Here is a 12,392-nt window from a genome sequence, read left to right as displayed (position 1 = left end):
TTGCCAATATGACGGTACAAATTCAAGTCCCTACGGTCAATCCTGACCTTTTCTGAAAATGATTGGAATAACAGGTTCACTTTATAATTCTGCAGATAAACTCCACACAAGAGGATATGTTTCACCCGTGTCTGTTCGTTTCTTGGTTGGTTGGTTTGTCAAAAAACAACAGAACGGATTTCCAGGAGACTTGGATGGAGGATGGGTTTTTGATATAGAATAGACCCTATTAACCATCCAGCACCTATTCTTACTTAAAATGCAATTTGGGACGTTTTTCAAATTTTTTGTTGATTTCTCTGGTAATAATGTCGGCATATTGACAAAAACAATCGAGCGTATTTAGGTGTCTGGTATTTGTTGGTTTTGCAGAGATATAGGTTACTATAGACTGAATAAATTAAATGGATTGGTGGTAAAAATTCACCAATATCAGGAAGGACATTTTGAGTCTTTCCTTTTCCTCTAGCACATTATGATCTCAAAAGTCCAGTATGGGAAGCAATTTCAGGTGAGAATGGGTATATTCAGCTCTGATTTCACCGGGTGGAACTGAGATATTCCTCATCCTCGGCGTATAACTATCACTTCGGCTCTGTGTAATCATATGGGATATCTGAGCAGATTGCTTTGTGTCTCATCTAAAGAGATTCTTTTCTGTACGTGATTAACATGCCCGAAGGTAAATGGAGAGATACGCAAAGACGGGGAACGAGGAAGATGAAGAAGCAATGAGAGCAATGAATTATTCATCTTTTGTTACAGAGAGAGTGAAACCTCACAAACAGGATCCATGAGGGCAGAGTGTGCTGGGGTGTGTGTTCGTGTCTGTGAATATACATGTGAGTGGCTGAGTTTGTATGACTAGTGGCTGAGCACCAGTATGAATGAAACACATTTAGAGATAGTCTGTTCAGTCGTTGGTTCAGTTTTACTCACAATTGGGAATAAAATGAATTAATAAATGACTTGAAATCCACTTAAAGTTATGTAAATGATTCCATTTGGTGGAATAAAACATTTGCTGTTGTGAGCCAACCCTAGACAGCCTTGCATAATTATGAAGGTAATAACAAGTCTGTGTGTGCTGGCATTTTGCTGCAATAACGCTGTACTTTCCACATGTTTTATGATATCCATAATAACATTAGCAGGTGCTCCTGCAGCATCAGCAGCACTAAAGCACTTTCAATGACACAGACTTTCTCTGGGGTGTTATGGCTTTTATTTGGCAGTTAATGGCGCGTGTGTTCAGAATGAATGTTATTTCAATAATTCCCCTGTTCCAAATACCACATTCACACTGTTCTATCCTGGGTGGAAAAAAAGACACCAGACCTAGATGAATGCTGTTATGTTTTGTATTCATCTTGAGTATTTCTGCTCTGCCAGCCTCTGGCAGGTCACCAGCCCTCTTCTGGAGGCTCTGTTCCATGTCAAATTATCATACTTGGTTGGAGAGGTACTGAAAGTGGCATGTGGGTATTTCTGAATCTGGTAGCTCAAAGAAAACTACTTTCAAACCCAGCAATGCACCTTGGTCACCTTAGCTGACAAGATGTGTTTGTAGATGTCCTATCGTGTCTAATCTGCTTCTAAAGTCAGTCTATTCACATTACAGAGGTATTCATTCATGGTCAGGTACACAATTTATTTGTCTACCTTAATTTCTGTTAGGGTTAACACGCAGAGGGGAAATTGTATATCAGGATGATGGAAAAGAGATTCTGAGCCTCACATTCAGGATGCCCATTATGATTCAGTTCTGGTAGCCAAACAGTGGACCAACTCTTTAATCTTATAAACTGGATTGTTTTCATATTCCATTCTAACATGTGAATCCAGAATAAAGCTGAAGTATGTGGCTGGGGAAAAAATACACATAATCTACCTTATTGAGCCTGCAGCCACTGTGTACGAGTGCTGATAAACAGAAGAAAATAGATGGATGGAGCCATGTGTAGTATAGATGATAGATTTACAAAAGTTTGAAAAGTTTACTTATTTTTGCAGTAATGAAGCTCTTGTACTCGACGAAAGTGTTGGAGAGGACAGAGGTCCTTTAAATTGGAAGTCAATAGCCTTCTGTTCATGCACAGAATAAGGAATTAGTAGTAGATCGACTGTAAATCCCCTACATTACAGCAGGAATTATTTCACCATCATACAGCACAATTTAACTGATTTTTCATCATAAGGACCTTGACAAGGGGGATTAAGTACAGCCTGATTATTGGATTAGGGCGCACATTTCGTAAATAAATAAAAAGGTCAGATCAAGTTAAAATTCATCACCAGCTGCTTTCACTCTTCAACCAGACAGTGATAGACGACTGGAGGCTCTTTTCCGAGGCACATCTTAAAAGTTTAATTTGTGTCTTCGGTTTTGGATTTCCTTCTTTTTTGTTTTGGGAATATTTGAACCAGTGTGATAAAATGTCAGTGGTTGACTTTGTTTAAATTATTATGTTGTTATTACTATGATATCATTTTGACAAATACTCATTGTTTTTGTCAATATAAGCAACGTACACTTTCCTCCACTCGCTGCCTCATTGTCCACCATTGGACAGGGTAATTTTATATCAAAGCCTCTAAAAAACTTTCATCTAGTTTAGAGGCTCTGAATAATCTCATGCTGTTCTCACAGTGCATTGTCTCACTATCTCCGTTTGTCAGTCCCCTGAATGACTGAGCCATTGTTTGATTTTTCCAATAGATACGTGAAAACACATCTGAAGCAATGGCACATGAAAGAAAAAAACACTTGTTCCAAACATGGACCCTGATGTATCACACGGAGCAAAGCACAAATAACAAGTAGAGTGAAATCACAGAAATTGGAAAACACAGCATCAGACCAGGATAAAGATAATACATCACCTACAGCACCAACTGCCCTTTTACACAAGACAGTTGATGAATGTAAAGAGGAAAATAACAAGGCAACACATTAAAATACAAGCTGGAGCGGGAAGTGCTCGTTTCGTTTTATTTTTCCCTCAACCTTTCCCGGTTTCACAATCACTCCCATGCTCTTTCAACTTAGCATCCACCCACACACACTCCCCTCAACTCCTCTCCTCTCCATTATTTTTCTGCCAATCAAAGGATCAGGGTCATGCAGGGAGCACCTGTCAATCAAAGGCGAGGTCTGCTGAAGAGGCTTCAAACGCACAGAGAGATGCATGTACACAGGGAGACGTCTTCACAAAGCTTCAAACACACTCTGATTCAAAACACAGGTCACAGGCACAGGCTGCTGAGCTAATACTAATAGCTACTGTCTATGTTATCAAGTGCAGCAGTACAGTTCGTTTCTATGCATTAATCATCCCAATGAGGAGCACAACAGCAAAGGTCATCCAAGTTCTAGTTTCAACTTGCTGGATCAAGTAAGACACTAGTCATTCTGACTGACAAAGTAATTATTTACAAATCCTGTACAGCTGTCAAATCTAGTGCAGCTGATATTTCTGAAGAAAGTTGATTGTTGAGTCCCAGGATGTCAAATACCAGCGCTGTGGGTTGGCCAACATCCCCATGGCTTGGCTTGAATACCAACCCATACTCATACTGCAGTCACCAGTTTGGCAGCCTTGTGTTTGTAACCTCACCAACATCAAGTCATTTAATACGCATGTAATGTGAATGTGATATAGCACCTATTCTTTTACAAATGTAAGTATGAACCATAACCTATGCCATCTAAAACTCGGACATATCTGTGCTTTGCATAGACCTTAACTTCTAACATTTCATCCTGGCGACCAGACTGAGACTTAACAATCACCTCTATTTCTCCAGAATTGTTTAATTTCAACTAAAATTAACAGCCAATATGTCAAGAAATTAGATGCCTTTTTTTCCCCCTCTTCAATCCACGATTCAAACTTGTTGAAGAGCACAGAAAAAGGTTTATACCAACTTGAAATGGCATGAACAGGAAAAAAAGAAAAAGTGACTGTTCAGATGTCTAGTGTTGTGCGTACTGACCACCAAACAACTGGGATTTAAAATGATCCTTTGTGTACAAGAGTTTATCATTGTCAAGTAGGAGTTTATGTTAGTCTAGTAGGAGTTTATGTTAGTCAAGTAGGAGTTTATGTTAGTCAAGTAGGAGTTTGTTAGTCAAGTAGACATGTTAGTCAAATAGACATCATTTCAGTTTGACAGAGCCAGAAAACTGGCAACAGAGAAGTTGCCACAAAGATGGTGACAAGTGTGGTGGAATTTAACACTACTACTGTTTTGTGTACAAGTTGTATCAGGTTTACTAACAAAACCAAGTACTCTTGAAACTTACTAATAACCCCTCCCATGCACCAATTTTAACTTTATCAAGTTGAACCTCTGTAGAACGTTACAGTTAAGATTGAATCCTGTTTCAATACTAATTAATTTGACTATATAATAACCCAGTAATGAAGAAAGGAGCGTTTGACAGACTGTTGTGTGTGTGTTTGACAGAGAGCAAAGAAGAGTGTTGGTGAGTAGGTTAAAAGGAGGGAGTGGGTGGTGTGTGTGGAGGCAGCGCGGTGTTATAGTAAGACAGAGGAGTGTGTGGTAATAAGGCTGTCACTCACAGCAGGATCTCATTAAGACAGGAGCTCAGCCCTGTTCTCATTAGTCTGGCTTAACTACTGTCTACACACCTACAATCCACAACAGAAGACATGCACACGCACACACGCGCACACACACACACACACACACACACACACACACACACACACACACACAAAACACACGCTTCCACCCTTCAAACACGTCACACATTGTCTCAAACACAAGCACACATTTACAATTTCTCACCCAAATATTCAAAACAGACAGACAGACACACACACACACACACACAGAGACACACACACACACACACACACACACACACACACACACACACACACACACACACACACACACACACACACACCATAGCCAATGTGACCGACAATGTGACAGACAGGGTGGAAAAATGCAGTCTAAATTTTAAAAAGCAATTAGACTGTTTAAGAACATAACAAAAGCTCCAACTGGTGGTTGTTTACTTGCCACAGCGGCTGAGACACACAGAAACATTCCAGCCGTGGGCAGATTGCGGCTCGTGGTCTGTGTTCATTTAGTGCTTAATATCAGCACACATTAATCTTTGTAGCTGTGCCGCCTCTGTTCACTCCTGACAACTCAGTCTAAATGCTCCAGTAATTAATTTAAATGAAGTGTTGTCCCCTGACTGAGCAGTAGTTACAGGTGTACAGAAATATGTAAATAACAATCATGGTTAGAAAACAACATGTTTCACACGCTGTGTGTTTGTCTGAAGAGGGACTTTTAATGTTCTTCCATTTTATGCCTTCCTGACTGTGAACGATAATTGTGGTATTGTGACATCACTGTGAGCGGTGACTGCAGAGGATCTTTGCTGCTGGTTTATTGATATGTGAATTGTTGATTAAAAACATGTTTAACAAGACAAATGGTACAGCTATGTTTGTCTTTATATGTTGGAAACTCCAACCCATTATTTCTAATTCTAACGTTGAACATGTAAGCTGATTCCACCGTAACACTTTTAAAGTCAATCTCAAATAAAAAAAATCTTTCCACAAGATATCAGCACATACATTATATCCTTGGTGTTGGATTCAACTTGAATTCTTAAAGGTTAATCATTAACCAAAAAGATGACATTTATATTTTATTTATTTTTCTGCCATGATACCATCCACTATTTTAGTACTGACCAGGGGGATTTTCAACTTTCTGAGTACAACAAACTTAACAGAGGCAGATGTCTTCAATCCCTGTCTGGTACTTAACCAGCACTATACGGGTTTAAATAGTTGTGTCTGGTCATTGTTGTGTAAGCTGTACAGGGCTATGACTTGCTCCAGTCAGAAGCGCATCACAAAAGTTGACAGCGTGTCCCGCAGGATCACCGGCTATCAGATGCTAGGCAGCTCCTGCTGTGGGAAATGCCCACCCAGTGGCTTGAAAGCTTTCAGCGTCTGCACAAATATGTCCAAACATGTTTTCTCCTCTTTTGGAAAACAGAAACATGTTGACAGTAACTGCAGTATCATTATCTTTGACCGTAGTCCATACACCAAAAAAGTCTCCTTCTGTGAACAAGAGAGAAAACATGCTCCTGACTGTTGAACAATTTGACTCTAAATATCACAGTAATGCCTGAAATCAAAACAAACGAGAAACAGGCCGATCTCTGGCTGTTAGTTTCATTTTCAACATGTCAACAAGACAAGATTAGATTAAATGTTTGGATGCTGCTCAGCCTGTGTGAACACGCTGTGACGTCCAGTAATGTTTTTGGTCTGAACCAACCCTTGAAGGCACTGGCAGGCACATCAACTCCCATTTCTTTCTTTTTTTGGTCCATTTTTTTGGCTGATGCGGCAGTTTGTAAAGAGTCTACATTTTCTGCTGCGTGTAGAGTGGTGCCAACATTATCTACCCTTTCTTTCTTGTGATGGGGGTTCCTCAATCCAATCAAAACAAAAGACATATGTAGTGTTGGATCGTGGGAGTTGAAGTCTTTATTGTTAAGTAACCAATATTGCTAACAGAAATCTTTCTAAGTGACTCAAACAGAAGTGCTGTTTTATTCTTTTTCTTTCTTTATTCTTGTATTTTATTCACTTAATGTTAAGTCCCTTTCTGACTTTCTTCCTCTCTCTTAAACATGTCATCAGAGGTTTCCCCAAAATGTTGGTGACATGCGACTAACTTAAGTCCATAATTGGCTTGACGAAACCTTTGAATTTTCTCTGTGTTGGAACACTGTTGGAGTGAGTTAGGATAATGTAAGTACATGACTGATCAAAATAGTCTTACATTTTTAAAGCTAATCATCTTACCCAGGATGTGATGCAAAGAGTCAACCAGCTACAGACAAATATTCTGCAGTTGTTGTATGATTGTTGGGACATGATTACTTCACATCTCAACAAATAAACTGGAAATGTTATGAAATGAAGAATATAAAAAGACGGATTTTAAACCTTCAGTGGCACCTTAACCCAATATATTTCCTAATTTTATTTTTTGCAACAATTATTTACATTCAAGGGCATTTTTGCTCTGATCCCCTATTTTTTCGTTTAGTTGTTGCATTCCTCTCTCTCTTGACTTTCACTCCTAACTATATCAACTAGCCTCTCCATACAGTGCTCAGGGGGCACTACAGTAGTTCAGGTTGGTTTTGGGGCAGCAATGAGCTTTAACTTTTAACAAAAAGGTGAAATGGCAGCTAATAAACGGTCCAGGTTTAAGACCAGATACACACATCAACATGCATCAGATCAATAAATATGTCAGGTGGTCTGGTGTGTATGTGCAAAGAGACAGTGTTTGTTTGTGTGCTCATGAAGACACACGCAGATGCACTCACACTCAAAACTATATGTCATGACTCAAACACAAAAACAAAAGACTCACTCCCCGACTCGCACACACGAAGAGAAACAAACAGAAAACATCCTTCATCACCTGCCCAGTCGTGCAGCTCGCCAGCTAACCATCCATCTGTTAATGTACTTATCCATCAATCAATCAATCCGCCCTCCCTCCATCTTCCATCCATTTATTATTCCGTGCTTTTGGCCCAAAGTCTGTGCACTTACAAGTACATCAGTCTGACTGCCAAGCCACTGCCAAGCCACATATCCATCCATTAATGAGCCCCACCATTTATCCAACCATTCATGAGTGCTCACCATTTGTTTTGTCGACAAGTAAGACCAATAAAACAGAGATTTCATCTTGCCAGATCACAGCAGTTGTTGAAGTCAGTATTTTGCTTTAAGAGTGGCACCATCTCCTGTTTTTTTTTTTTTTTGTCTGAGTAAAGTCTATTGCCTGTTTCCCATTAACTTGGCAGTGTTGTGAGATTGAACAGACTTAATATGGCACTCTCTTCGGCAGCAACTCATTCCCATGGACAAACAAAAACAACACTATATATGCAATTGTAAACAGATTTCATCTTTTCATTTCCTTTCACCAAACTTATGAATAAAGCTAAGCAGATAGTAATTTCCGATCGATGGGAACAAAAATTCAGCGCTTAGTTTAAAAAATACTTCTAAGGCAAGTGTGCCCACAAAAAGGAATGTTCTTTATATCCACAGTATTTTAATATTCTGTTGGAATGTTGTGATAACGAACTGCAGTCCTCTCCATATCTGTCACCCAGCATCTGAGTCTCTGTTAAACGCTTCTCAGGTTCAAAACTCTCCCTGCTGAAATGCTGAAAAATAAATAAAAAGGAATATCTAATATTCCCTTGTGAGCACTAGGATGATATCTTGAGATATCCTGAGTAATATTAAAAGGGAAGTACACACATCCAGACTGCACGTATGAAAGAAAATGTTGATTATTCTGATGCAGTATTTGAACGATGACTCAAAGGATTGATATGAAGCTGTAGGTGAGGCCAAACTCAGCAAAATCTGTGACATCAGTTTATCAATTATCATATCAGGAGGCCTATACCTGATCCCCAAAAGATCTGTGTGTACTCAGAATCTGTATTTTTCCTCTCCAATATACTTTTAACTGCTCCTCCTGTCATTACTAACCATCAAGAAATTCCTGGGGTGGCTCAAGGTTCAAACCCTGAGCTGCTGCAGCGACGATAGAGTCTCTTTAGATGAGGTGCAAGCTCTACATACTGAGCTACTGGGGCACCCCTAAATTGCACTTTTGCACAGAACCAAGGCTGCTAATTTTGTCCTCTATCACTTTTATTCAAAACCCCAAAGAAAGGAATCCTTTACCAGCTACCTAAAAACTCTTCATATGTACATAAACATTCTTTAGGCAGAAAGGAAACTGTGATCCTTTAACAAAAGTTAAATGGAGAGAAATACAAAATGAATGCAAGTGTAGCCAAATGACACATGCGGTGTCTCACCTACTTTCCATATTAATTTGGTCAAGATGGCTTTAAGTGGGAAAGGCACGTTTCAGAGCAAGAATAGTGTGCCACCTCACATCTAACTCCACTCAGTGAGCTGTTCATTTCCCCGGGCACACTGCCGAAATGTAATCAATATAACCGGGAATACTGTGTTACCCCTCTTCTATCTTCCTCTACTCGTTTCAATTTGTTCTCATTAAAGAAGATCATTCTACTCCTTTCTCTTCCACTCAGTGCTGATTCCTCGTGTTTCTCTTCATAGCACTTAGATTACATGATCTTCTGAAGCCCACAAGAATATTCTGACACTTCTCCTAAGTGGCTGCTTGCAGAGCATTGATCCAGTGTGTTCTTTAAATTAAATCTAGAAAACAAAAATGCATTTAAAACAACTCAATCGTTTACTTTTTTTTCTCTGTTAAATGTTTGAAAAGGTCTTTAAAAACTTAAAAGGAATTAAAGGGCAAACTCTTATTTATTAACCACTTATATGTACTTGTGTCAGCACTTTAATGTGAGGTTGTGATTAAATGCCAATGTGACTGCTGAATAAAACACTTTGATGCAAACCGTGCTGTTTGCCGCTCTTGTCCATCTAAACCAAACTGTGTACTTACGTTGACCCCAGCGGCCCGTGCGAGGATTCAGGTAGTTTGGGTAGAGCCCGTTGGGTCTGTCCATTTTGGCAAGCAGCTTCCGGATGTGCATCACCTGGGATCACAAAAGAAACAAATATTTACCTTTTCAGCAAAGGCTTATATTTGGTATCACATAACAAAGGAAGCACGAGGACTAGTGTTTCCAAAAGTATCCAAATATCGAATAAATATTGTTACTGAACACTTGAAATGGTTTCTCATTTTTTGCAGTACCCACACTCCAGTACTAGCATTTTTTTTGCCCTCCTCTCTGACAGCAAAGTTGACACATGTACCACCTTAGTGCCAACACAGTCCCACCTCCTGCAGAGGCAAATTAACAAAGATGTTGCTGTTCCTAACTGTCTTTTAATAAACATCAGACATTTTCTGCCTGTGATGTTGGGTCAAATTTTCCCCTTGGTATTGAATTTAGTACCGAGTATTGCTATTTTTCAAGGTATATAGAAGTTAGAAATTCTAATATCGTGACAACACTAATGCAGACACACTGCAGCAGTGAGCATGTAGGCAAAGCCAGATACAACATACAAACAGACAATAATACCTTCTGGTAGTAGGCAGGGTTCCCCGTCAGGTAGGTGAGGTGAACAAACTCCATGTGGAGAGTCCCAAACTCAGCCAGGATGCTGCTGCCAGCTGACGCCCAGCCCCAGTTACGACCAACACCGCTGGAGGAGGAGAAGCGAGGAGAGGTGGAGAGATGGAGAAGACAGAGAGAGCAGACAAGAGGAAAGAGAAGAAAGTTGATTATGGAGGGTGAGGGATTGATGTGATGGACAGAGTTGGATGGGAGGGAGAGAATAGGTTGGACAAAAAAAAGCAAAGATTATAATTCTGTTCAGCTGATGTGAAAGATAGTAGTCATCTATAGGACAAAGTAACAATGGGCCACCAGGGTTTTTAACACGGACGATGACGCAACACTTGCATTTTAAAATGTGTGCCTGCTAACACCCTATTTTTAGTCTAAATTTGAATAAAATATGCATAACTTACATGTATCAATCACTTTTTTTGGCCATATGTGAGCAGACTGTAACAGGACATTTACTTTTTATCAACAATCATACAGCTTCCAACACAACACAGAAGCTCCGCAGAGCGCCTATAAATAAAGAAAAAATAAAATGCAGTAATCATGGTGATTACATCTAAAAGTCATCTTTGGCGTGGCTTTCTGGACATGATGTAAAGATAATTAAATCTCTGTAAGTAACAGCCTTAATATGCCCTGAAATGCGAAAGGAATTCTCTTCATATGGAAGACATTTTCAAGTAAGACACTGGTTGGATTGATTGCAGCCAGTGCAACAGGTTCACTACGTGCACTCACAGCAGGTAAAATGACATTTACACACGACCAGATGTGACACAGGAGGCATCCTGCACTGCTTCAATTTTACATGAGCGCATTATAGGTGTGTATTTGTGTGCGAGGAGGAGGTGTGTGTCTGAAGCACCTTGTTTGCCTGATCAAGCATAAAAAGACAGATGTGTTTTCTGTTTAGATTAAATTCCTGTGTGTACTATTACTCCTAGGGGTGTCTGTGATGTAGGAACATGTGCAGCTGCATTTTCCCCGCTCTGCGTTTGTCTAGAGGTAGGTAAGACAAAACACAAAGTGTTCACTCTCTAACAAATTACAATTATCTTGTGAAAGGAGGCTCTGGCTTATTCAACACAAATCTCAAACAGCCTGGCAACACATATAACGGGACACTGATCTCACACACACACCAAGCCAGGGTGCTCAACAACAAAGTATCCCGCAGGTCGATATAGCCATTTTCTTTCATTTCATTGCTTCATTCAAAGTAAATTGATAACTCAGAGAAGCGAGGAACAGTGGAAGTGGACAGTATAAAAGGGCACACATACATGCAGGCAAACACAGACACACGCGCACACACACACGCGCACACACGGACACACACGGACACACTCTATTCACAAATACAATGAAATGACAAAAAGGTAGTAGAAAGCAATAAGTGGAACAGAAAGGGTTGGAAATGTGAAAATGTAAGGGTAATGTTACACTTCAGGCCGAGGTTACAACGGAGAGTGGAGCACTGTCACAAGCTGCAGGCTAACAGGGTGACTACAGCCTTATAAAAGTTCAATTTAACACTTTGTTAAGACTTTTTTGAGCGTGTTCACAGAGGTTCCAAAAACTACCATGAAAAAAGCCCTGCTCCTACAGCCGTATTCAAACTGATGAGACTCCTTTTCAGGTTGAAGTCGAGTCCGGTGACAGTGGGCATAGGTGACCAAATTATGTGTTAGTGAGAATGATGGAGGTGTTTGTTGTCCTGGCCTCACTGTGCAGTTTGTACATGCCCACACAGTCCTGTGGAGAGGGCAAATCAGGCAGCAAAAGTGAACGACACCTGTGTGGGTAGACTGTATGCCAGGGTCACCTGGGAGTACTGCAGTTTTGAATTAATTCAGGACTCAAACATAACATTTAACAACATTAAAAGTTCCAGGTCTCGCTGATAAAATGATCAAATGAAGGATGTGAGGGACCTGTATAAACCCTTGTTAACACTGTGGATCCCTGCTATAACTCCACTGCGTGTTTAATTGCAAAGGCCAGGGTATTCTTGATCACCGCTGAGAGCAAACGAGTGAGTGTGAGGGTTTTTTCATTGTTGCTGTTGTGTAGGAGACTCAGGTCTAAAACTTTTAAGTGAAATTAACGTCGTGGAGATTTTGATCTCTAGTAACTCTGTTGAGTTGCTTCTCTCACGGCACTTCCTGTTTTGTTCGTCTCATGCGAGCAC

General features: G+C 40.1%; 1 protein-coding gene across 3 annotated transcripts in view; it reads right to left on the bottom strand.

Annotated features, from left to right (window-relative positions):
• man1a2 (mannosidase, alpha, class 1A, member 2) overlaps nt 1-12,392 on the bottom strand; it is a 136,503-nt gene that overhangs the window by 19,348 nt on the left and 104,763 nt on the right. For all 3 annotated transcript variants that reach the window (XM_030427978.1, XM_030427976.1, XM_030427977.1), the window contains exons 8-9: nt 10,151-10,274; nt 9,562-9,655 (exon numbers count right to left, since the gene is read on the bottom strand). In XM_030427978.1, coding sequence (XP_030283838.1) covers nt 9,562-9,655; nt 10,151-10,274 — 218 coding nt within the window. The remainder of the gene's footprint in view (nt 1-9,561; nt 9,656-10,150; nt 10,275-12,392) is intronic.

The sequence above is a fragment of the Sparus aurata genome, chromosome 9 (assembly GCF_900880675.1).
Source record: "Sparus aurata chromosome 9, fSpaAur1.1, whole genome shotgun sequence".
NCBI lineage: Eukaryota > Metazoa > Chordata > Actinopteri > Spariformes > Sparidae > Sparus > Sparus aurata.
The sequence above is the reverse complement of the archived record's forward strand: the minus strand, read 5'-3'. Positions and strand labels throughout refer to the sequence as shown.